The sequence below is a fragment of the Epinephelus moara genome, chromosome 17 (genome assembly GCF_006386435.1).
Source record: "Epinephelus moara isolate mb chromosome 17, YSFRI_EMoa_1.0, whole genome shotgun sequence".
NCBI lineage: Eukaryota > Metazoa > Chordata > Actinopteri > Perciformes > Serranidae > Epinephelus > Epinephelus moara.
This window is the reverse complement of record NC_065522.1, coordinates 18434596-18456302: the sequence shown is the minus strand read 5'-3', so window position 1 is coordinate 18456302 and position 21707 is coordinate 18434596. Positions and strand designations below refer to the sequence as shown.

The 21707-nt window shown below is 39.9% G+C and overlaps 1 protein-coding gene across 1 annotated transcript; it reads right to left on the bottom strand.

Moving 5' to 3' along the window:
* Positions 1-639: 639 nt before the first annotated feature.
* Positions 640-20401, bottom strand: trmt44 (tRNA methyltransferase 44 homolog). The gene is made up of 11 exons (XM_050066897.1): positions 19850-20401; positions 19651-19768; positions 18311-18530; positions 18149-18217; positions 17657-17764; positions 15666-15737; positions 13033-13139; positions 12507-12690; positions 10578-10920; positions 4433-4549; positions 640-2571 (listed from the first exon to the last, which is right to left on the bottom strand). The coding sequence occupies exons 1-11, from the start codon at positions 20184-20186 to the stop codon at positions 2339-2341; spliced, it is 1908 nt and encodes a 635-aa protein (XP_049922854.1). The 5' UTR covers positions 20187-20401; the 3' UTR covers positions 640-2338.
* Positions 20402-21707: the final 1306 nt, after the last annotated feature.

The window sequence follows — 21707 nt, the reverse complement described above, 5'->3', positions numbered from 1 at the left end:
ATTCTGAGGTAGTAAGTCAAAATTATGTCTTAATTCATCAAAATGATGAGGTACTGTGTCAAAAGTATAAGATAATATACCAAATTTATGTGTTGTAATATATATGTTTTAAGTAAAAAATATAAGATAGTAAGTTACAGCTACGAGATAAGTCAAAATTTAGACTTTCTGAATCAAATTGTAAGATACTAAGTATAACATAATAAGTCAAAACAAAGTGTTTCTAGTCAAAATTATGATAGTAAATAAAAAATATAATACACTCAGTAAAATTCTGATGAAAAAACTGGGCTATCTATGCTGCAGAAAGATGCAAATACCTTTGACACTGGTGCTACATGACCAGAGAAAACACAAAAGTTACTGTGTCACTTGCTTTTGCTCAAGAGACAGGAAAACCTACAACTACCAGAATGCACTGCGCCGTATCGGATCAATTAACACTCCCACCAGTGGGTGACATAATGCGAGCTTGCCCATTTTGACACAGGAAACGATATAACAGCCAGCTGGTAGCAAATGATCTTGAATTACAATTAACCCTTTCAAACTTGGATCAGCATCACTTTTCTTGGGTATTTAAACCTTTGAATCCTTGGCAAATCAGCTTTTCCACAAAAACATGACAACATACTGACAACAATAATCAAAAATAAGCTAGGGAAAATGTCCAGAAAATTTTGCAAATTTTCTTGTACTTTTTACTATTTTTTTTTTTTCACTTTTCAGGTATTTTTTGTACTTTTTTGTGCGCCAATTTTCAGGTAATTTTCTTGTGGCTCTTTTTTTTTTGCTAATTTTCTGATAATTGTCTTGTACTTTTTACTATTTTTTTTTTTGCCAAGTTTTAGGGTTGTTGTTTTGTTTTTTTTCTGGGGTTTTTTGCCAATTTTCAGGCAATTTTCTTGTATTTCTTTGCTTTTTTTGTTGGTATTTTTAGGTAATTTTCCTGTACTTTTTAATAACGTCTTCTCAAGTTGCACGTTGACTACTTTCCATGTTTTTCACAGAATTCAAGACAATTTTCACAAGTTTTAAAGGGTTAAACAGTAGGCCAAAACATGTTTCTAAAACATTTTAGGTGAGGCGTAAGCAATGCCAGAATCTTTGCCAGATAAACCGCGTCATCCGTTGGACTTGAGCTAAGAGATAAGCATGGATCTGAGTGCTGGTAAGATGGAGGGAAGTTTACCATATTCATTACACACACTAACCACACTGTTGTGACATAAAGCTGGTTGAAAATCAGTTAAGTATTCCTTTTAGTCAAATTATGAGATACTTAGTATAAGATAATAAGTCAAAACATCCCATAATTTAATGTCAGAAAAGTGCACACAGCACCCTGTTAAACTACCTGTGAGACAGGTCCGTGATAATAAAAAAAGACGCTAACATTATTCAGTCGTCTTTGTCACTTCACATTTTCCATCTGTATGGGACTGCAAAATCCAATAGATTTAAACAGTCTGCTCTATTGCATCAATGGTCTGATTGTTGTTGCTCACAAAAACAAACAAACCCCGAGGAGATGCTTCCCATCACCCCGCTGCAGTCCCTGAGTGGGCCTTACTGTTTTTGACATTTGAGCCACAGGGTGATGGCACACTGCGTTAGAGAGACACAGCAGTGAGCCCCCGTCCAGAGGGGACGACATGCAGCTCACCCCTCAACTCCTGCCAACAAATAATTCATACTGCTAACATTTACTTTGTTCAAACGCTGCCCGGTCTTTATCCACCGCCCTGCCTGTGAACCTCAAAGTACCTGTCTGAGGTGAATCCCGTGTCTAAGTGAAGTATATGGAAGCTTTTAAAGTTTTGCTGCAGTGGAGGGAAAAGTTAAGTGCTCGACAAAAACGAAATCCACGATAGATTTGATCATCTTTAAATAAATAATAAGATGGAGCTTGACATTCTCTTTAATACACAGTAAGTGTACAATTCTCTGAGCTTAACAAAAGTCCACCTCTTAAACAAATGAAAAGACACAAAGAATCCCTTGAAGTTAAATTACAGCAGACGAACCCAGAGGAGTAGGCGGACTCCAACTGTGAAACCCAAAGCTGCACCAGGAAGCATCACACTCTGGCAGCCTCACACAGAAGACAGAGGACACTGTTAAATTTCAAAACCTCATTTCCCAGAAATGATGAAACATGGCATTAATAAAACTCACACAGCTTTGGCCTGAGCTTCTTCCTGTCTGTGGCTGCAGGTCTGGATGTCGAGACTTTTCCAGGAGGTTCAACAGACAGAGTGAATGCTGTTAATTAGAAAAGTAGTTCCTCAATTTAAAAATCTACTAAATAAATGAGTGTTCAGGAGGAATGAGCCAATCAAAAGGCACTGTTTTTCATCTTCTTCAGAGGCCTGGTCGAGGGTCGGAGGTCGTCAGGTCCATGGGCGAAGCCACAGTGTTCAGCCTGCAGGGGGCAGCGCTGAGGGTGGTGGTCATAGAACCAGCAGGGGCGAGTTTTCAGGGCACCGGGGGCAACTGGCTTCCTCTGGGTATCCGCCCTGGAGGACTTCCTGTCCCGCCAGTCTCGTATGTACACCCTGCCTCCTTCCACTGAAGAAGGAATGAAAAAAGTTACAAATAAATCTGTTTCCATAGAGTAGCAAAGTGGAGGACTTATTTTGGGAATCCTGAAGGAAACAACCTGTTTATTTTCTGCATACTATAGAGACAAAAACAGGCTGAATCATCAGTGCAAAATATGAAGAACTGTGTTTGATAATATCTCACTTTTCTGTGGGGCAGTGGGAGACAGTAGAGCAGGGATACTCAACGTGCTTTGCCTGGGGGCCACTATTTCAACCTTTCTACATTTGTGTCTTCACTCATCTTTGGTAAGAGGGATATCCAGCCGCAGCAGCCCTACACAGGTCAGGTGTACACAGGGGTGTTTCTAGGATTTGCTTAGCCCAGATCTCTGTAGGTGGGTGCGGGGGATCCTCGTCTGGTTCTTTTTTTGATAAACAAGCTCTATTTTAATGGGTCTGTATGCACTCTGGCAGCTTATTTAAATTCAAAGACGGAAAAAATCCCATTGTGTATCAGATACTGTGTATTAGAAAATGGTCGGTGGGCCACCTGGCACCCTATTGTGGGCCAGATATGGCCTTAAGTATTGCTGCAGTAGGAAGATGACAGGGGAAGAGGGAGGTTGAAGGAAACACTCCATCTGCTGACCATGACATGTGGCTCAAAGCTTGCCAAAAAAAAAAAAGCCTAGTACCCATTTAACCCTTTGAAACCTGAGCAAAGTTTGATTTCTTTTAAAAACATGGGAAGAAGGCAACAAGCAAAGAAAGAAGAAATTACCCAAATAATTAAAAACAGGAAAATTAGTTTAAAAAAAAAAGAAAGCAAAGTAAAAAAGTTTATTTTTAAAAAAAAAAATAACGAAATGACAAAGAAAGTGTGCTTAAAAATTACAATAATTCTCTAACATAATTTCAAAATGTGATAAAAATAATTATAAATATAGTTTTCCCCTAACTTTTGTTTTCTTTTTTCCCTAATTTTTTTTTTAAATAATTTTCGAATTAAATTATATATTGTTTTGCAATTTGTGGGACATATCCTACCAAGTTACTCATTGCCTTTTTTCACATATTTTTTGAAAGAAATCGCACTGATGTGTTCAGGGTTTAAATACTTGAGAGGGGCGTCTGAAAGCAGTGCAAAAAAAGTGACGCTGCTCCAGGTTTCAAAGGGATAAAGCCCCACTCCAGTGTATTCCGGCAATTTTGCAATATTTCGTATTTTGCTGAGCTCACACTGGAGTCACACTGTTTGCCAAATATTTATATATATATATTTCAAATATCTTAATTTTGTGCTCAGTGTTAAAAAAGAAGGTTGTTGCTAAAATGGACAATGTCGTTTTAAGATAGTAGAAGTAGCAGGTCAAAGTCGTGAGCTAATCAGCTTACCTTGTATTTTGACATATGTTGTAGGGTTGTGTGAGTCACAGGCAAAAAAAGACAGTGAGCTTTCGTTCTGTGATTGCTTCTTCAGTTTTTGGATCCATGGGTAAGTTAACATTTACAGACAACAGTACGCTATGTAAAGAGAAACATCATCGATTTTTAACCAGCACTGTGTCGTTGCAGTGTGTGCAGATGAATGGTGTTTGGCTGGCCCCTGTGCCGCCAACGCCCAGAGCTCCCCGTTCATTTGCGGGTGGAGGTCCATGCTAATATCCATGCTATCGCTTTGACACTTAAACTACAACCGCTATCTGGTTGCAATGGTAATGGATTTCATCCAAAAAGTAACCACACCCCCATTTTCTGTTTTAGAAAGAGCGTTAAGTGAAAAAGAGGAAGTAGCAATGGCTGGAGTGGGGCTTTAACCACACATATGAAAATACTTTTATGTAGACTAGCTGTGAAAATGTATATAAAGCATGTGGTCCACCTACCTCTGAAGACTTGGTGGTTGTTCTTGAGCAGTGTCTGAAGGCCTCCACACTCCTTCTTCAGGAGCTGCAGGGTTTCCTGCTCCAACAGCCCGGCGACCTCGCTCACAGAGAGGCTGCCTGAGGAGGAGGGAGGAGAGGAAAAGAAAGGGATGAAAGAGCAACAAACAGAGTGTGACAAAGGAGCAGGAGGAGGTTTATCGATGTTACATTCATCAATATATTAACACGCTGCTTCAGGCATGCACTGAAATCATTTTTATCCACCACTGCAGAGTAAAAAAAAGAAGCATCCAATAGCTTGTGTTGATGTCACCGGTAGTTTGGAGGGAGGCAGAGCTATGACATCGTCTCAGTGAAAGTGCTCCAGGAGTGAAAAGGTGATCAACGCTAAATACGGAACATTTTACAGGAAGGGGAGGGAGAATAAAAACACCTCAGTCACTGTCTTGCAGTGTAAGCCTGCGCTGTGAAGTGTGCTCAATTAAAGCTGCTCCAACAAGCAGTCAGAGCAACCAGCATGCATTTCACCGCTGGATCTCCCACCAGCCTTTTAGAGCGTGAGTCACTGCCGTCACTCCCCCAGTGGGACAATAATTTTAGATACCAAAGAGCAAAAAAAAAAGTAGAAAGGTGGATAATAAAATGCATAAAGCTGCGAGTTAAGCGAATAGTAAGCAGATAAATAAGCAGCACCCGGCCTTTGGGCTCCCTTTCATGATATTTTCTGTATTTCTGCTTTTGCCCTTTTACCCCCAGAGGAGAATTCAATCAGGATTGACCTTTGCTTTGTACAAATGACAGTCTTTCTCCTCTGTCCTCTGACATATTGGAGAGGGACACACTGCAGGATTTCCAATGCTCCTTTGTGCCGTTTCATAACAATATTTGACCTAAATCTGCAGACATCATAATGCCATCTTCATCATACTTTTACACAAAATCTCTGGAGGCGCTCCAGGCAGCCCCTGCTGGCTTTGAGTTTAATGAATATGAGAGAATTTCACTGTCTTTGCCTCTGATCCAAGCTCACTTGGGAAAAGAAATAAAGCGCTAATATTTAATTTTACACTAACTCTACTTTTTCTAAAACATATTGTCCACCCAAATACATCCTAAACTTAGCCGGCCATATTGCTGAGTTAATCCCTGAAATATGCAACACACTCCCACATTCACAGACACTCGCACAGCCAAAACGCAGTCCTGCGCTGCCGAGTGTGAAACTGGGCAGACTGCCGTCCTACAGCCCAGACGCCAGGGAGCTCCAGGCCTTAATATAATATCAATACGCCGTTTAGAGCTGCCCTTTACTGCCTACAATGTTAATGGGGATTAATGGGAGAAGGGCAGTATTGACAGAGCAGACTAAGACCAACAGAGATGGTTATTAATGGCTCCGCGTCACGCGCGGTTGGATTTGTTTTGTTTTTTTAAAGCTGAACATCCACTGTGCAAAAGATGACCGGTGATTGATTCTTTGTTGATGATTGTTTTTGCTGCTTAACCTGAATCAGAATCAGGCTGAGTGGAGAAAATCAGCGCTAAGAGTGCTGAGTCAAACGGTTGAAAGGACCATTACAGAGAAGCAGCTAGCTATTAGCTACAGCTGACCATCGGTGCCACAGTACACTTGTTCTATAACAGTAACAGTTTAAATTGGTGGTACATCAAATACAGTCACTGTCTTTAAAAACAGATTACTGGAAGAAGTTACTTTATTTGTTTTTGTTTTATTCGCCTTAACATCGTGTCCTAACTGAATGCAGCGCGAGAATCAGTTTGATCGCATTTTTTTATAATAAAATGTACCTGGCAGTACTTTACCTGGCAGCAGCGTGACACAGTGCTGCCTTTTTGTGCTTAACTTTTCTCGAACGCCATGTTTCTATTCAGTCCTGTTGCTTGCGTAAAATCGCCACAATGAATGAGGAGCAGCTGATTTGTAAAGCTGAAGTGAGTTATCTACAAGTGACCTCCTTATATAACTACACAAGCCTGAATAGGTGGCAGCTGGCTGGAGGGAGATCAACAACCTATACTGTTATTTACAGTAAATATCATAATATAAAATGTGTGCTCTCTGTTCAAAAACTACAAATGTAAAAAGACAGCAAGTGCTCACTCACATTTTAAGAGGTTATGCCTTCAGTGGAGTGCACAGCCTGGCCTATGTGGTTTGTTTGTGACATAACAGAAGTGCATATTTAACAGTTTCAGTGTGAACAGAGAGTAACGCTCGCTTGCTGCAAGGACGAGGTGAAAAATTCATATTAGGCATGCGTTTCCCATAAACAGATTAAAAAAAGTGTGTGCAGTGCACCCGCCACGCGACACCGGCAGAGGAGAAGCACGGCCTGGGCAAAGATGATTTTTAAGTACTCCGAAAGTAATCCAAAGTATTTAGAATATGTTATTTAGTTTGAGTAATCTAAAGGAATATATCACATATTACATGATGACATCCTCTCGATCAAATCTCGGCCTTTTTGTCCATCCCCTGCTCCAACCGCAAACAAGTGTTCACACATTTGCTGTTGGCCCCAACGCTCTGAATCTTCTTCCCCAGTCTCTCAGGTTTGCTGTTTTTTTTTATTTCTTGTAATTTATTTTACAGTCTAACTTATTTTAAGGAACACTTCACCCACAAAATGATCATGCCGTGTCATCTTCAGTCATGAGGAAGGTCTTGTTTTTCCCACATGCCAACAGTGGGCGAAGAATCCAAAAACAGCAAACTTTAGAAATGAATGAAATGTGTGTTTGGGAAGTACTGAGCATACGACTGGGTAAATAAACCTTGGATTATACTGGATGAGTTTTGTGAGAGTTTGTTAACAGGTGTTTAGGTATAGTTTTGCTGTTGTTAAACGTGGTCCCCGTTTACTTCAATTAATCTGCAATGTTTGCCGTTTTTGGATTCTTCGTTAACCGGAGGCATGCGAGAAAAACAACAATTTCCAACAATTAAATTGATATATTAAAGGTCATTTTGCAGGTGAAGTATTCCTTTAATAAAGACTTCATCATGATTTAATATTATTGCCTCTCAAAACCTAAAAATGTAAAAACAAACAAAAAAAAAAAAAGAGTTTACTATCTTAGCCTGTGAGTCAGAATTACTCAAAGGGGTCACAAGATGATTAACAAGTTGGGAAAGATGAGAAAAAAAAACATGTTTCTGCGACAAAAAAAACAAAAACAAAAAACACCTTTTTTCATATCTTTCCCTTTTCTTGTGAAGTAAAATCTTGTGAAAAGCCAAAATAGCACCATCCCACTCATAATAACAAAAACACTCATAGAAACAGCATTATGTAGGACTGCTATCTTCATTACCTCATATGTGGTTATGATTATTCTATCAAATGGTGTTCTTTAAAATGTTGTGAAAAAGTGAAAGATGCAAGTTGCAATTTTCCAAAGCTCAAGTGGACATATTTAAATTGCTTATTTTTTTCCTGATTCATGCAAGCTGCTTCTGTGTCTTTACATTTACATGAGATACTGAGTGATTTTTTGACTCACTGCACCTGTCTTTGGAAAGAAAAAGTCTAAAAAACACATTGTACTGACTTGAGGTTTGGTGCTGCAGAGTGTAATGCATGTTGGATGTACAGCTGTGTGCTGACTTTTGTTCTCAGCATGATTACATAACTACCTGAGCCCAGTCAGCAGAACAGCATGTATGAATTAGTAAAGCTACAGTAGCCAGCTTCACACATTTGCACATTTCACACGTCAACTATTCGAAACACCAGAGAGAGAGACAGTATTTTGTCTTCAGGGTACAAATGTCGTGCTTTCAAATATTGAATGTTTCCTCAATAAAACGCAGTCTGAAGTTAAAAAGTTTCCTGATTTTGATGAGGAAATACCTGCACAAAGAATATTTGAATAAAGATAACATAAATCCAAATCTGATACTTGACATTTTTTGATGATCAATTGATACAAAAAGGAAAAATCTCTCTCTCAGATGTCTATCTATCTATCTATCTATCTATCTATCTATCTGTGGATTTACACTAAAGCCAGGATGCTATATAACCACACCTCTACTGAAGTATCACTTCAAATATCAGAAATGAATAGATTAAATATACTCATACTCTTTGACGATGCAATAACTGAATCTCAAAGCCCTTTCAGTGACTCTGGATCTTTTCAATATAGGCTGGCTCACCCTGAATTTACCCTTTGTTCTTACACAGCAGATTACTGGTAGGAATACCTCAATACAAATGCATACTCATGCATAAATCATAGACAGTGGTGCATTATTCATCCAGTCATCTCTATACAGGGTTACAGACTCCCTTCACTCACTCTCCCTCATATTTTCTACTGGTAATTTCAGCACTGATATCATGACAGAGAATTTTGTGGTTTAATCTTAGCAGTCCTCATCTCCTTATCTCATTCATACTGTGTGTGTGTGTGTGTGTGTGTGGGAGCGGTGGTGCAGAGGCGTTGACAAAGGTGATGCGTCGGCGGTGTGCATATGTGTGTGACGCGGCGCGTGTGGCATACTCTGTATCGTGCGGTGCAGGAAGTGGCTGGCAGAGAGTGAGATACAGGAGTTCAAAGTGGCATCGCTGTGTGTCACGAGGCCCTGCCGACTGGTGCCAAGAGGGGGACAGGGTGTTGACGAGGAAAGTGGGGGGTTGGATAGGATGATGGAGGTGGGGATCAGACGAGAGGCTCAGGCTGCAGAGGCTGCCGACCTGCCACGAGGCGCTTGGAAATATATTTTAAGGCTGTGACGAGAAATGTGAGAAATGATTCATCCGTGTTGTTAAGAGCGTGTCCAGGTTACGTCTACAGAGAATATGATGTTGACGTCACGCTGTGTGCATTTTTGGACGTGGAAGCCATATTGTGGTCTTTCATATTGACACCTGTGCCTGCTATGATGGTCAAGCAATGGTATTTGGACAAACTACACAGGTTAAACAACATAGACCCATATGAGCTTGCAGGGCTGGATTACAGATCTGATGTACTACTTCTGCTCACATACCTCATCACTGTGATCTCATTTATGGACTGAGTGCATACACTCTGGTAACAGAGATAACAGAGCGCAGATCTCAAAGATGGCGTCCCCATCCCACACAGCAGGACATTCCTGTAGGTTCCTCCAAGTCATGGATCTTTGTTGTTTATCTTGAGTAATTTGTCCAAATGTCGATGTACGGTGTATGTGCTCTCTTGTGTTATGTGTCTGTATCCTTATGTTTTTGACAGAAGCCAAATACAAATTTCCACTTAGGTGGACAATAAAGCTAGTTATCTATCTGTCTATCTGTCTATCTATCTATCTATCTATGTTTTTGACATATGTGCTGCAACATAAAAAATATTATGCCACAAAATGTATAAAAACATACAGCTTTTTAAATTTGTAGCGGCTACAAAACTGAGCTAACGATGAGAAAGCCACAGTTAGCCTTAGCGAAAGCTAAAGCTAGAGCTAAACTTACTGATATTTGCCTACCTACCTATAAAATGTATCAGTTTTGATCAACTGAAATCTTGGTAATTGCGTAATAATAGTAATTCCACATAACTAAATGAGACAAAGGCTAACTTCGCTAATAAAGAAGCGAAAACAAACAAGCTAAAGCTAACATAGCTAGCTTAGCAGATATCAGCAGCTACCATGTCAGCTCTCACCACTTCAACTTCATCACACCTAACGGGATAAATTGTGAATTGTAAAACAGACACCTAGCAAAACAGAGATGCATTTAATTATTTAATATAAGTATTATGTTGGTTCTTAAAGTGAAAATAATCAGCCTAAAAAGTTACAAATGAAACATGACAATCTTGGTATTCATTTTGTTTGCCAGCGAGCCTGAAATCTTTGACCTTTCAAACTTCACTGCTTCTACAGATACTTCTCTGTTCATTTGGAGAACATATACAGTATATACTGTATACATATATCTGCCCTGCAACAGATATTACAAAGTAATGAATTCAGAAATCCCCAAAGTGCACAACAACAACACTTGGCTTCACAGATAATGCGTCCTACTTTAGATTTAATCAGAACCTCTTCATCTCTACAGTAGCAGCTCACGTCCAGGGAGACTTGTGTGATTTGTTTGTTTATCTCGGATGTTTTGTTGCGGTTTACCTCCTCGATTCCAGTCACTGGAGGTCCCGTCATCACCAGTCAATCCTAGAAGAACATTGGCGACCCGCAGGACAACGCCGTCAACAAAGTCCCGGGGGAGAGCGGCGCAGTTTCGAACCGTTTCAACCCTGTCTCTGGGTTGGAACCCCGCTCCCCAGCTGCCATCGGGGGTCCTGTCAGTGTCTTTGTTCCCATGGCAACAATCATCATCATTTCTGATGTTCAACCTTTGAACTGCGGCCCCAGGGGCAGTCTGGCGGCTCTGGATGTAATGAGCTCTTCGCTGCTCTGCCTCAGCCTCGTCAGATAGCTGGTAGTTTCTTGATTTTCCCACCAGACACACCTGCAGGAAAAAAAGGAGCTGAATGTCAGGACGACTCCCATGGGTGCTGCGGCTCAAAAGTGTATAACAGAAACTCAAAAGGAGGAATACAAATCCTCAATATGTGTGTTACTGTGGACAAAACAAACAGCGCTATGCCAACACTAATTATTTTGGATATACATAGTGATGTTTGGGTGGCTGTTGCTTCTGTGTACAAAGTGATTATGACTGATCGCTGTACATTTAAAGTCCAATAAATACTTGCTTGTTCTTATTATGTGTCCATGTGCACTGAAGCAATTAATGTCTGCCAGCTGTGAAAGAAACATCCCATTGGGGACAATAAGGACTTGATTTATTTCTGTCTGTCTATACTAAATGAGCCTCAGGTGGACAAAAGGCGGGACGCACAGCTGTGCATGTTTGATGAGCAGGAATACTGTTTATGATCATTTTTGAGAGAATTCTAATGATCTGTTTTTTGGAAGAAAATATGTTCATGTTCTCTGCTTCATTGGGAAGTCACAGAAAGACGGGAAAGATCAGACAAAAAAGAGATGGCATGCAACAAAAGTCAGAGTAACACCTGTGACTTCACAGGTGTGAGGTACATGTGCATGAGCTGATCAAGAAACCAGCTTACTGCCTTAACTTTTTACCATCTACTGATTCACTATGTAGTGTTTTTACACACTGTCAACGCTGTGAAATGTTACGCGACTATGAACATGTATACATCAACAGATTAGATACATCATTTCTGTTACTGCTGTCCTAAAATATTACAGATACAATGAATGCTACAGTAACTGAAACCTTGATTATGTGGTGTTTGGACTTTTCTTTTCAGAAAGGTCTAACCATCACATTTATTTTGTCTTTTAGGCAGACTGCCCTTATGATAAGGCTCAAACACAACAAGCCAACGTCAAAGAACTAGTGGCGACAATTGCACTTAAACACACCACAAAGACGACAGCCAACAGCCAACTAGCACGTCCATTCTGCACCTGCATAAGAGGAAACAACTGTCCATTGGGTGACAAGGGCCAACAAGGGCCAACTAGTGCCAACAGTGCAGGACACACCACAAAAACCAGTGCCAGAGACACTCACCAATGGCCCAACATTGACTGACAGCCGACCATTGGCCTGGTGTGTCCTCCAGTTGTAGGGTTGAAGTCAGAAGCAATTAGGGTTAGAGCAAAGACGTCATGGTTAGGGCTGGTACTAGTCAGTCACAGCACAGTGGGACTAGGTGGAGCACTGTTGTTGATTGGCTGGAATAGTGTTATGAGGCTCTGTCCGAGCCATTTTGTTGCTTCCCATATTAGAGCCAGAGCTGCGTATGAATATCATATTAAACAGAACAGACAGCTGGCAGACTGTGAGGAGATATTTGCTGAGTTTGACAAAAAGTGTATTTGTTCAGAACTGCTAACTGCACCTTTAATTGGACTTTGTAACTTGTTGTGGAGTATAGCTTTTAAAAAAAAATATTTAAAAAGATGTCAGTTACATAATATGACAGCTGTTTAAGGATTGTGCAAAACACAGGAAGTCAACAACATCAGCTTTTGGCTGCAGCTCTGACTGGGACCTACCCGTTTGGTGGACGGTATCCTCAGGCAGTCCTCCTCAGTGTTGAAGCCGCTGACTTGGCTGACCTCCGTGATGAAGTCGATGTATTCTTTATACTGAGACTTCTTACACTGGCGTCTCTGATACTTTGCATAGAAGTCAAAGAAACAGCAGGGGAGGACGAAATACCGGCAGGAGTACGATGACCTGCAGTCAGTGAGATGAAAACACAGATTCTTAACCAGTGCCAAAGAAAATTAAGGTTATAAATCTTTTGACTTGTTTTTAAGATTCTGAATCTGTACGACAAACAGGAAATAATCCATTAAAGAGATTATCATCTGAAGACACATTAGAGAAAAGCAGATATCTCAGACTGAGGCTCAACATCACCATCAGGTGGTCGCCTTGGGAAACACAAACTGACACAGGAACTAACACACACACACATATTCACACATCCTCCTTCTGCACATAATGCTATTCCAAATTGGAAAGATCAGCTGGCACTTGAGCTGCTGAGTGAGATTGTGTCTGCTGATGACTCGCCTGGCAGCTATAACGGGGATCCACGGTGTGAGCTCGTCCGAGTGGTTCCCAATCAGCCAGTCCGTACCCGGGAATAAGAAGCTCTCGCTGGGAGTAATTGCCTTTTCCTGAAATAGCAAAGACCCGAAAAGCACAAGAGCTCCTTAGAGCGGGGAAGATGCATGCCAGTGGGATTTGATTCTAATTCACTTTATGGAAATTAACTAGAAAAGGGAAAACCTATTCCCCTCTCAAACTTTTAATATATCAAATAACACCTGTCAATGTGAAATTTATGAGAACTCATTTAGTCTGTGGCCTGGTTGGTTGTGTGGATTTAACCACTTTCTTGAAAAAACACTGACACTTAGATGATCAAACATAATCCAGAATTTCTATAAAACATTTCATATTCGGCTCAGGTCCATCGCCAACATCACAAATGATGTAGGTTAAGAGCACTGAGGCCTGTCAGGTTTAGAGCGAGCCTCCAAATGAAGATTTGGGACTGAGTACAGCACCCCTGGGGGCCCTGAAGGATCGGTCTGCCACATCCGCTCCCAAAAAATCAGTCAATAATAGATGACCTGAAATGGAAGCAGTCAGCAGCTTGTTGTCAAATGACTGACTGAGTCCAGGAGGCGGACAGGAGAGCGCTGTGTTTCTGGGGCAGGTTTCCCTGCAAATGTGTGTATGTTTACAAGGAGTTGTTGTTCCCCCTGTGCACAGGGAGTGTTTTCTTTTTGTAGCTCGCAGCAATCGTAAGTGTAACACTGCCTGTTCCTGTTCCTTCCTGTTTTATTACCATTAAATAATAAAAAAAGACACATTTTCGTTCTGATTTTTGAATTATGCATTTTTTTAAATGGACTTTGACAAATAATTTACAGTTAAAGGTTCATTCCAGGACAACGACTGACGATTTATTTTCATCACTGATTATTCTGACAAATACATGGTCCATTAATCAATTAATTGTTTGGTCTATAAGTGTCAAAAAATAGGGAAAAAATGCTCCCAGTGCCCAAGTGCTGTTTTGGAAATGGTTGTTTTGACCGAACAACAGCTCTGAACCCAAAGATATTAAGTATCATATAAGACCACCAAAATCAGGAAGTCTTCACATTTGAGAAGTATTTATCTTCATATAAAGCTGTTCATAGATCATCAAAATTGTTGTGGATCGATTTGCTTTGGATTAACTCATCAATAAACAGACTTCTGTGACATCATCAAAGACCAGCACAAATAATTTCAATTTCACCAGCCAAAGTTTGGTACAAAAATTTTAACATTTTCAAAGTATTTTGAGTGTTATTAAAAGACAAACAACTGAGGAAAGTAAACAAGTTTCAAAAATTGAAATACTGGCCTATAAAAAACAATGGCTGAAATTCTGTACTAACATACTATATAGTACGCAAAAACAGTACGTGAAATATTTTTTTAGCATGTCCAGAACCTTAGTATGAAACCAATAGCACATAAAATACAAACTATTTCCACTTACATATCATAGTATGCAAACACTTGACACTACACCAACATAAATATCCCATAATGCAATGCAGTAGACGACAAGGTTCACAACAAACAGCGACCAAGACAGCTCGGTGGCGTCAATATAGCTTCAATATTAGTGTAAATATATACGATTTCTCTTTGCAAAGAATGATATATCTTTAAATTTAAGTTGCCATGGTTACATGCCTCCAACTGCAAGACTCTCAAGGAAACTATGACAAAGAAAGGAAAGGACATGACATCTCTGACACTGCTCGAATTTTGCACTGGAGCCAGAGTGTGGTGCCGATCCCAGTCTTCTCTCATAATGACTGTCAGAGCTATGATCTGTTCGGAGACCAATACCAAAGAAAACACACGTGCATATTTAGGTAAAAAAACGTCAAAATCACGTAACGTGTGTCTTTAAATCTGGTGGAAGCATTTTCCAGTCAAAGGTCAAACAGCACAGATATGATGTGTTATAGTGAGACTTGCCCGCCCCAGTAACGTCAATAGAAGTGGCTACAAAGTTAAATGCTAAATTCAAACGCTGTCACTAATGTCACGTCCTTTTATTCTTTTATAGTTTCCTTGGAGACTCTCAGGAAGTGATACGGTAATAACAGCTCAGTGGGTCGGAAAAGATAAGCTGTTTATTCACACAAAAGTATGTTGAGCGATAGTAAACATATTGGGCATGTAGTGCAACGAATCTCACTTCCAGGTCCACTTGTAGCTGTTCTGGAGCTTTCTATTGTGTCACATGATCTTCATCAGCACATGATGTTTGCTCCATTACTATGAAGTTAAAAACTCAACTTGGACGTGTGACAAACAGGCAAACATCATGTGGTGATGAGGATCATGTGATTTAATCAAAAGCTCCAGAACAGACACTAAATGGACTTTAACGTTAGATTTATGTTTTGTGCTTTAGTTCAAGAGACTTTCTGATGTTCTGAAATGTGTCTCAAACTAACAGAGGAATCAACAGTTGGAGCCAAAGCACAAAGCAGCAGCAGCAGTGAGGGGGCGCCGCCAGCTGAAAATACACCTACAGCGTGTGATACGTGAAAAGATAATAACACTAATTAAAAACCTGAATATGGCGACCATAAATCCACCTTCTCCACGCTGGGCTCGCTCACCTCTAGTACAGTCTGGGGGCCGTACATGTCCCAGATCTTCCTCTTCCGAACATCGATGCCCTTTCCAGGATGCTGCAACACAAGACGGCGTGACGGTCAGCTGCTAATCTCTGACTATCAACAACCACGATGTCTAATTTCAACACCTGTCCCAGTTTGTGATTGGACGTTACGGCGACACGGTGCCGTGGATGTTTTCTATTCAGGGACATGGCCTGTGTCAGTGATGAAGCTGCCGGTGAGGACTCAGCTAATTGAAACACCTCTTCTTTGAGGAGGCGTGTTTTTACAAGACGGACTTAATAGAGGTTAAAAATCTGTTATTCCTTCTGATTAAAACAACTTTCTGGTGAATGCATCTTATTAGAGTGCTTCTTTTGCCAATTAGGCTTGTAGTGTGGCTCTGGGACGGCAGTGTGAGTCAGTCAGACAGATGGTCCACCGCGAGGACGAGAGATGACTGGTCGCTCTGTTAACACAGATCAAAAATGTGTCGGGTGCTCCAACAACAGCATAAACAGGAAGGCACTCTGAAATATAAGAACAAATATATCAGCAAGGAAGGAAACATTAAAAAGCCTTTATTGCTGTGGCTAAATCATAAAAAGCCAACATGCCAACTTCATGATTTAGCCACTACATAAAGGCTTTTTAATGTTTCTTTTCATGTTGATTTATTTTGTCTTAGATTTTGGAGTGCCTGGATCGCCCTCCTGTTTATCCAGATGGCAAACAAGCAACAATAATCCCACTGATTGATTAATTGATCAAAAGAAAGTAAATCAGCAACTATCTGAACATTCGATTAGCTGTTTCAGTCATTTTATATGTGCTGATTCCAGCTTCACAATGGAGGATCTGCTGCTTGTTCTTATCGTATATTATAGATCATTAAATATTGTTCAGTTCAGTTCAAATATTTGGTAATCAAATTATTCATGTTGTAATTTATATGCCTTTTTTTTGGTTTAGTTGAGTGATTGCACTGCTATGGAAGCTCATTTCCGACAAGCTTCTCAAAATAAGGACTTACACATCTTGAAATAATCAGTTAGTAGTTCAAAATCATGACTTTGGATTTCAAATTATGACTTAGTATCTAAAGATAATAAAAAACTTTGACAAAATAATGACTTAGAGTCTCAAATAATATCTAGATATCTCAAAATCATGAGTTTCTCAAACTGACTTGCTTATCTCAAATATTGACTACATAACTCAAATAATTATTAAAATAATGAGGAATTTTCTCACAATAAACTTCATATTATTTCTCATAATTTCACCATGCAATTATTTTTTAAGTTTTTTTTTTCCATTATTTGTTCATTTTAATATCTTTCATTGCGAAGTCGGATTCCACGTAAAATCAACATCTACATTTACGGCTCATTTTTCTGAATTTAACAATCGTGCACAATACCCTGAGATCAAAAAGGGATCAAATGCTATAGGAGGCACAGAGGCAGAATTAAGTACGGTGGTAAAATAAAGTGCAAATACATCAACATAAAATAATGTGCGATTAAAAATAAATAAATAAATAACAAGACGAAGCTGAACATTATCCCCAAAGTTGCAGGGCTGCCCTTCCTCCACATCACTTCTCCACTCCTCTGTTTTGCTGAATATTTATTTGTTGTAATGTTATTAATCATATTTTTATTATCTATTTTTTATATGACTTTATTCCTTATCTCATTGGCTTTTTTAATCTGCTGTTATTTTCTGTATCTTTGCCTGTAAGGTGACCTTGAGTGTCTTGAAACTGAAAAGTTTTAACTGCGGGTCAGATGTGGAAGTGCATTTAGTTCACACAAAACTAGGCCAATACATCCACTGTTATGAGGTTATCAGGTCAGAAACCACCTATTTGCGTCAGATATATCACATCATGGTTGTTTTCTGTGGCTTTTCTGGGCTTCCAGTTAAATTTTAACCAGGCACTAACATACTTTTAGTTTATCACAGTCAGCCAACACCTAACTCACCCCTTCATTGGCCAGTATGTGAACCAGGAGGCCGTTTCCACAGCCCAGGTCCACAAAGGACTGTCTGGCACTCAGACCTTTCTCTGCTCTCTCCTCGGCCCACAGCACCTGCAGCACAGTAAGAGACACTCAGAGCTACTGTGTGTTCACCACAGCTTTCAATCACCTGCAGTGTGACACCTGCAGCTGCTGCTGACACCCTTTCACCTGCCTCTGGCATGACAGATGCATTGATTTGCTGGGACAGAGCCATTTTTCACACTCGAATTGATTGACCCAGCTTTGGCTGTGTGACCAGACAACATGTGACAGATAGAAATTAGCTTCACCTACACACTATGGACATGTTCGTAAATTAGAAGCTGTGATACACATTTGAAGTGAGTGCAAAAAGGAATATGGCGCATGAATTTTTCAGCTCAGATATCCAATTAACTGATCAATCAATGATTCTGATATTAAAACGACATTAACAACCGCGTTTGAACTCACAAGCAGATACGTAGCAATGGCAACATCCTCGTAGACAAACTTCTCAGGATCTGTAACCTCAGGCCAAACCTACAGAGCGTGAGGAAAACATACTCAGTGATAAAGATCAACAATTATTAACAGCATTACAGTTTACATACAAAACAGCTGAGCTGCCTTCACCTTGACCATGGCCTTGTACTTCTCCTTCAGCTGCTGGTACATGACACTGTACTTCTCCACCGGCAGCAGGGACAAGGTGCTCCTGAACTCACTGCTCTTGCACTCAGTGGCCCAGCGCACCAGTTTAGGCAGCAGGTCACTGGACAGCCAGGGCAGCTTTGGGTACGCAACGCCATCAGAGAACCACGCATCTGAAGCCAACACGTGCAGCTCCAAGGCCCTGCAGATGGAGGCAGAGTCATCTAGATTTGTACTTTTGTATAACTTGTACTGTTGTTCTATAACACTTGTATAATAATACTAGCTTTTTTATTGTCTGTAAACTCCGGGGCTGCTGTGTGTCAACTGGTTTAATAAAAATAACACACTGGATTTACTCAAAGATGCTTTGCAGAGAACAAGAAATGCAGAGGCGGAGAAGAAAAACACAGATATTAAGAGGTTGTAGGCAGTTTTGAAGAGGTGTGTTTTGAGGGATTTCTTGAAGGTGGAGAGTGAGGGGGAGCGTCTGATGTCATCAGCAGACCTGAGAGTGCGGATGGGGAGCCAGTGGAGGTCATGGAGGACGGGGGTGATGTGGTCATGAGTGCGAGAGTGTGTGAGAAGACAAGCAGCTGAATTCTGTATATACTGTAGCTTCCTGAGAGAATTTTAATGACAGTTTGTTAGGAAACGTGCCACTAAAGCACAGTATGACGCCTTCAAACACAGGCTCAGACCTGGTTTTTGGACAATCAGACATGTGAACATTTCTAATCAACACAGTCACTGCTCACCGAAACACTGCTGCTGTTATATCTGGCCTACATGCTGCTAACTTGCTTTGCGTCTTTGCCCGTTGCCAGGCAGCCAACTCTGCATGGGTATGTATGCAATACCTGTTTTATTAACAACATGGCTGACTTTTTGTGCACATATGTTCTGAATAAATTTACATTTTTTGGCATTGATCTCAGCCTGTGAACCTTTTTTGTAGCTGTCCAGCTCAGTTGAATTAGTGTGCGGGTATTTCTTCTGCCATCCTCTCTCAATTTGTGCATTTAAAAAAAAAACAAATTCCATTTTTGAAGCCATTCCCAAAATACTTGGAAGAGAAATTGATCCAAATCTTACAGCAATTTTTGGTATTCAGAACTGATAAGGCTTGCGGTACGAGGATCTAAGGACAGTTTTCTTCAATGTGGAAACTAATAAATAAAGTGGGAAAAAAATCAACAAATAAAACCCATGAAAAAAAGCTATTCTCATCAAAAAATAAGGTATTCGGATTATTTATGCAGTCTTTTTTTTCCAGACTCATAAAATCTGTCTTATTGGGTGATGCTCATTCAGCCACTCACCATCCCTCACTGTCCTGATGGAGGAGTTGCAGCTGATAAATGTTGCCCCTCTTTAGAGACACCTGTCCTCCTGCGTCCTCTTCAAATGGAACAAAGGTCACCTGCTGTCTGCCAAAGTCTGTAACACACAAAGACATTTAAAAACCATATTATAGGAGAACAGAGCTTAGTGAAGCCTTTCATTCTGCTCCACTCTTACCTTTGAGTATCACCTCCTTCTGCAGGTTTGTCCCATAACTGTTTACTTTAGGAATAAATGTCCTGACACTAGAGGACCACAGGTTGTCCTGTTGGTGTGTCTGTGCCGGTGACACCCTGCTTGTCATGAAGGACAACACATCCTGAGTGACTTTAACATCACCCAGCAGGAGCTGCACAGCCTCTCTGTCCACATCTTTACTCTCAGTCTCCTTCACCCCGCAGAGACGCTTGTTGACAACGTGAGGTTTCTTTATCCACACGTCCACAGCTGACCAGAAACCCTCAGGAAGAGTCTGACAGTCTCCTGGAAACTTTATATCAAACAGTTTGGGCATAACTGAGCATCAGACGCGACTACAAGCCATGTGTTTACAAACCGTGACAGGACTTCCGGGGTCTTTTATTGTGTAGATAAAGAAAACTTGAACTCGAACATAAAACTTAAATGTAAAATAAACTGTCACTATTTCCTAAATAATATCGTAGCGTCAAAAACACATATTGAGCTGTGTTTTCAACATTAGCCTATGAAAAGGGAGAAAATATTGTCGCTGTATGATGACGTTGCACCACTATCAGTTATTACAGTCATACAATAGAGGGCGCTGTTGCTCCTTCTCTACATTAGATGAGTAGCCGATATGACATATTTTACAGACTATTATTTACTGTTCTATATATTTTAACCAATAAACAAATACACAAACATATTCTCAATAACCCTGCCTGGCTTTTACTATTGTAATCATGATTAAAAATATCAGTGATCAATAATTATGTGACATGTAAACTCAGGTTGAAGAACACCCCCTTATATTAAATTTAAAATTTATTTCATTTAGTCTATATAGCATTTTAAAAGGAGGAGGTTTTGCACCAAAGTGTTGCACAAAGACATATATATATGTTTACACATACAAGTATAGAGACATGAAAGTGCATAGATGAGTAAAGCAAAATTAAATTACAATAAAACAAGTTTAAACAAAATTTAAATTCAGGGAATCTGACAAAAACAGAAAAACAGTATTGAAAATATTCACAGTAGTGCTAGGCATGCTTTGATACAATTCAAAGTTGTTCACAGATTGCACATCTCACCCACAAGACTCCAAAAATAATCAAAGATGCTTCACCTCTCTGTGTGAAATGTTCAAATCAAGGATCTCTGTTTGCAGGTTGCAAACTTTTTGGGATCATTTTTTAAACTTTTTTGCTAAGGCCTTAAAGAAGGGGTTTCCCCCTGACCCTTTAACTGCACTATTTGGGGTGGTTAAACCAGGTAGAGTGAAGGATAGGTATGAATCTCAGGTCCTCTCTCTGTCCACACTGCTAGCAAAAAAATGTTGCTTCCATTTTGGAAATCTGAGAAACTCCAAACATTTGATATGTGGCTGAAGGAATTCGGTCATGTTTTACATTCAGAGAAAATTAGATTCAACCTGTCAAACAGAGAGGGACTCTTTAAGAAAATCTGGCAACCGGTCACTAGTTTGGTTGAAGAATTTAAGTGAATGGTTGATGGTTTAACAGGTTAACTGTACCGTGTCATCATATGTCAACACCCTGTAACTTGTGGAATAACTTATGTGTGATCTTTTTTTTTTTTCCTTTGACGTCTCACCACCAATGCTCCATTTTGTTTTGTTTCTTTTTTTGCTGTTGGTATGTTTCTTTACTGTATTTACACTGTTTTGCAGAGACCAATAAACAGACCTTAGAAAAAACAAAACAGAAAATAGGTTAAACACAATTAAAAGAAATTATTATTCACACAATTCCATGTTGTCATAGAATACATACACAAATCAAAATGTATAAAAGCATGTGTCAGTGCATATCTACTGTCACTTTGA

Excerpts from the sequence above, each read along its gene's own strand:
- trmt44 (XM_050066897.1), bottom strand. The coding sequence starts at position 20,186 with ATGCCCAAACTGTTTGATATAAAGTTTCCAGGAGACTGTCAGACTCTT. Across the intron at positions 18,218-18,310 it reads AGTACAAGGCCATGGTCAAG|GTTTGGCCTGAGGTTACAGA; the intron begins GTGAAGGCAGCT and ends CACGCTCTGTAG. Across the intron at positions 2,572-4,432 it reads CAACCACCAAGTCTTCAGAG|TGGAAGGAGGCAGGGTGTAC; the intron begins GTAGGTGGACCA and ends TTCCTTCTTCAG.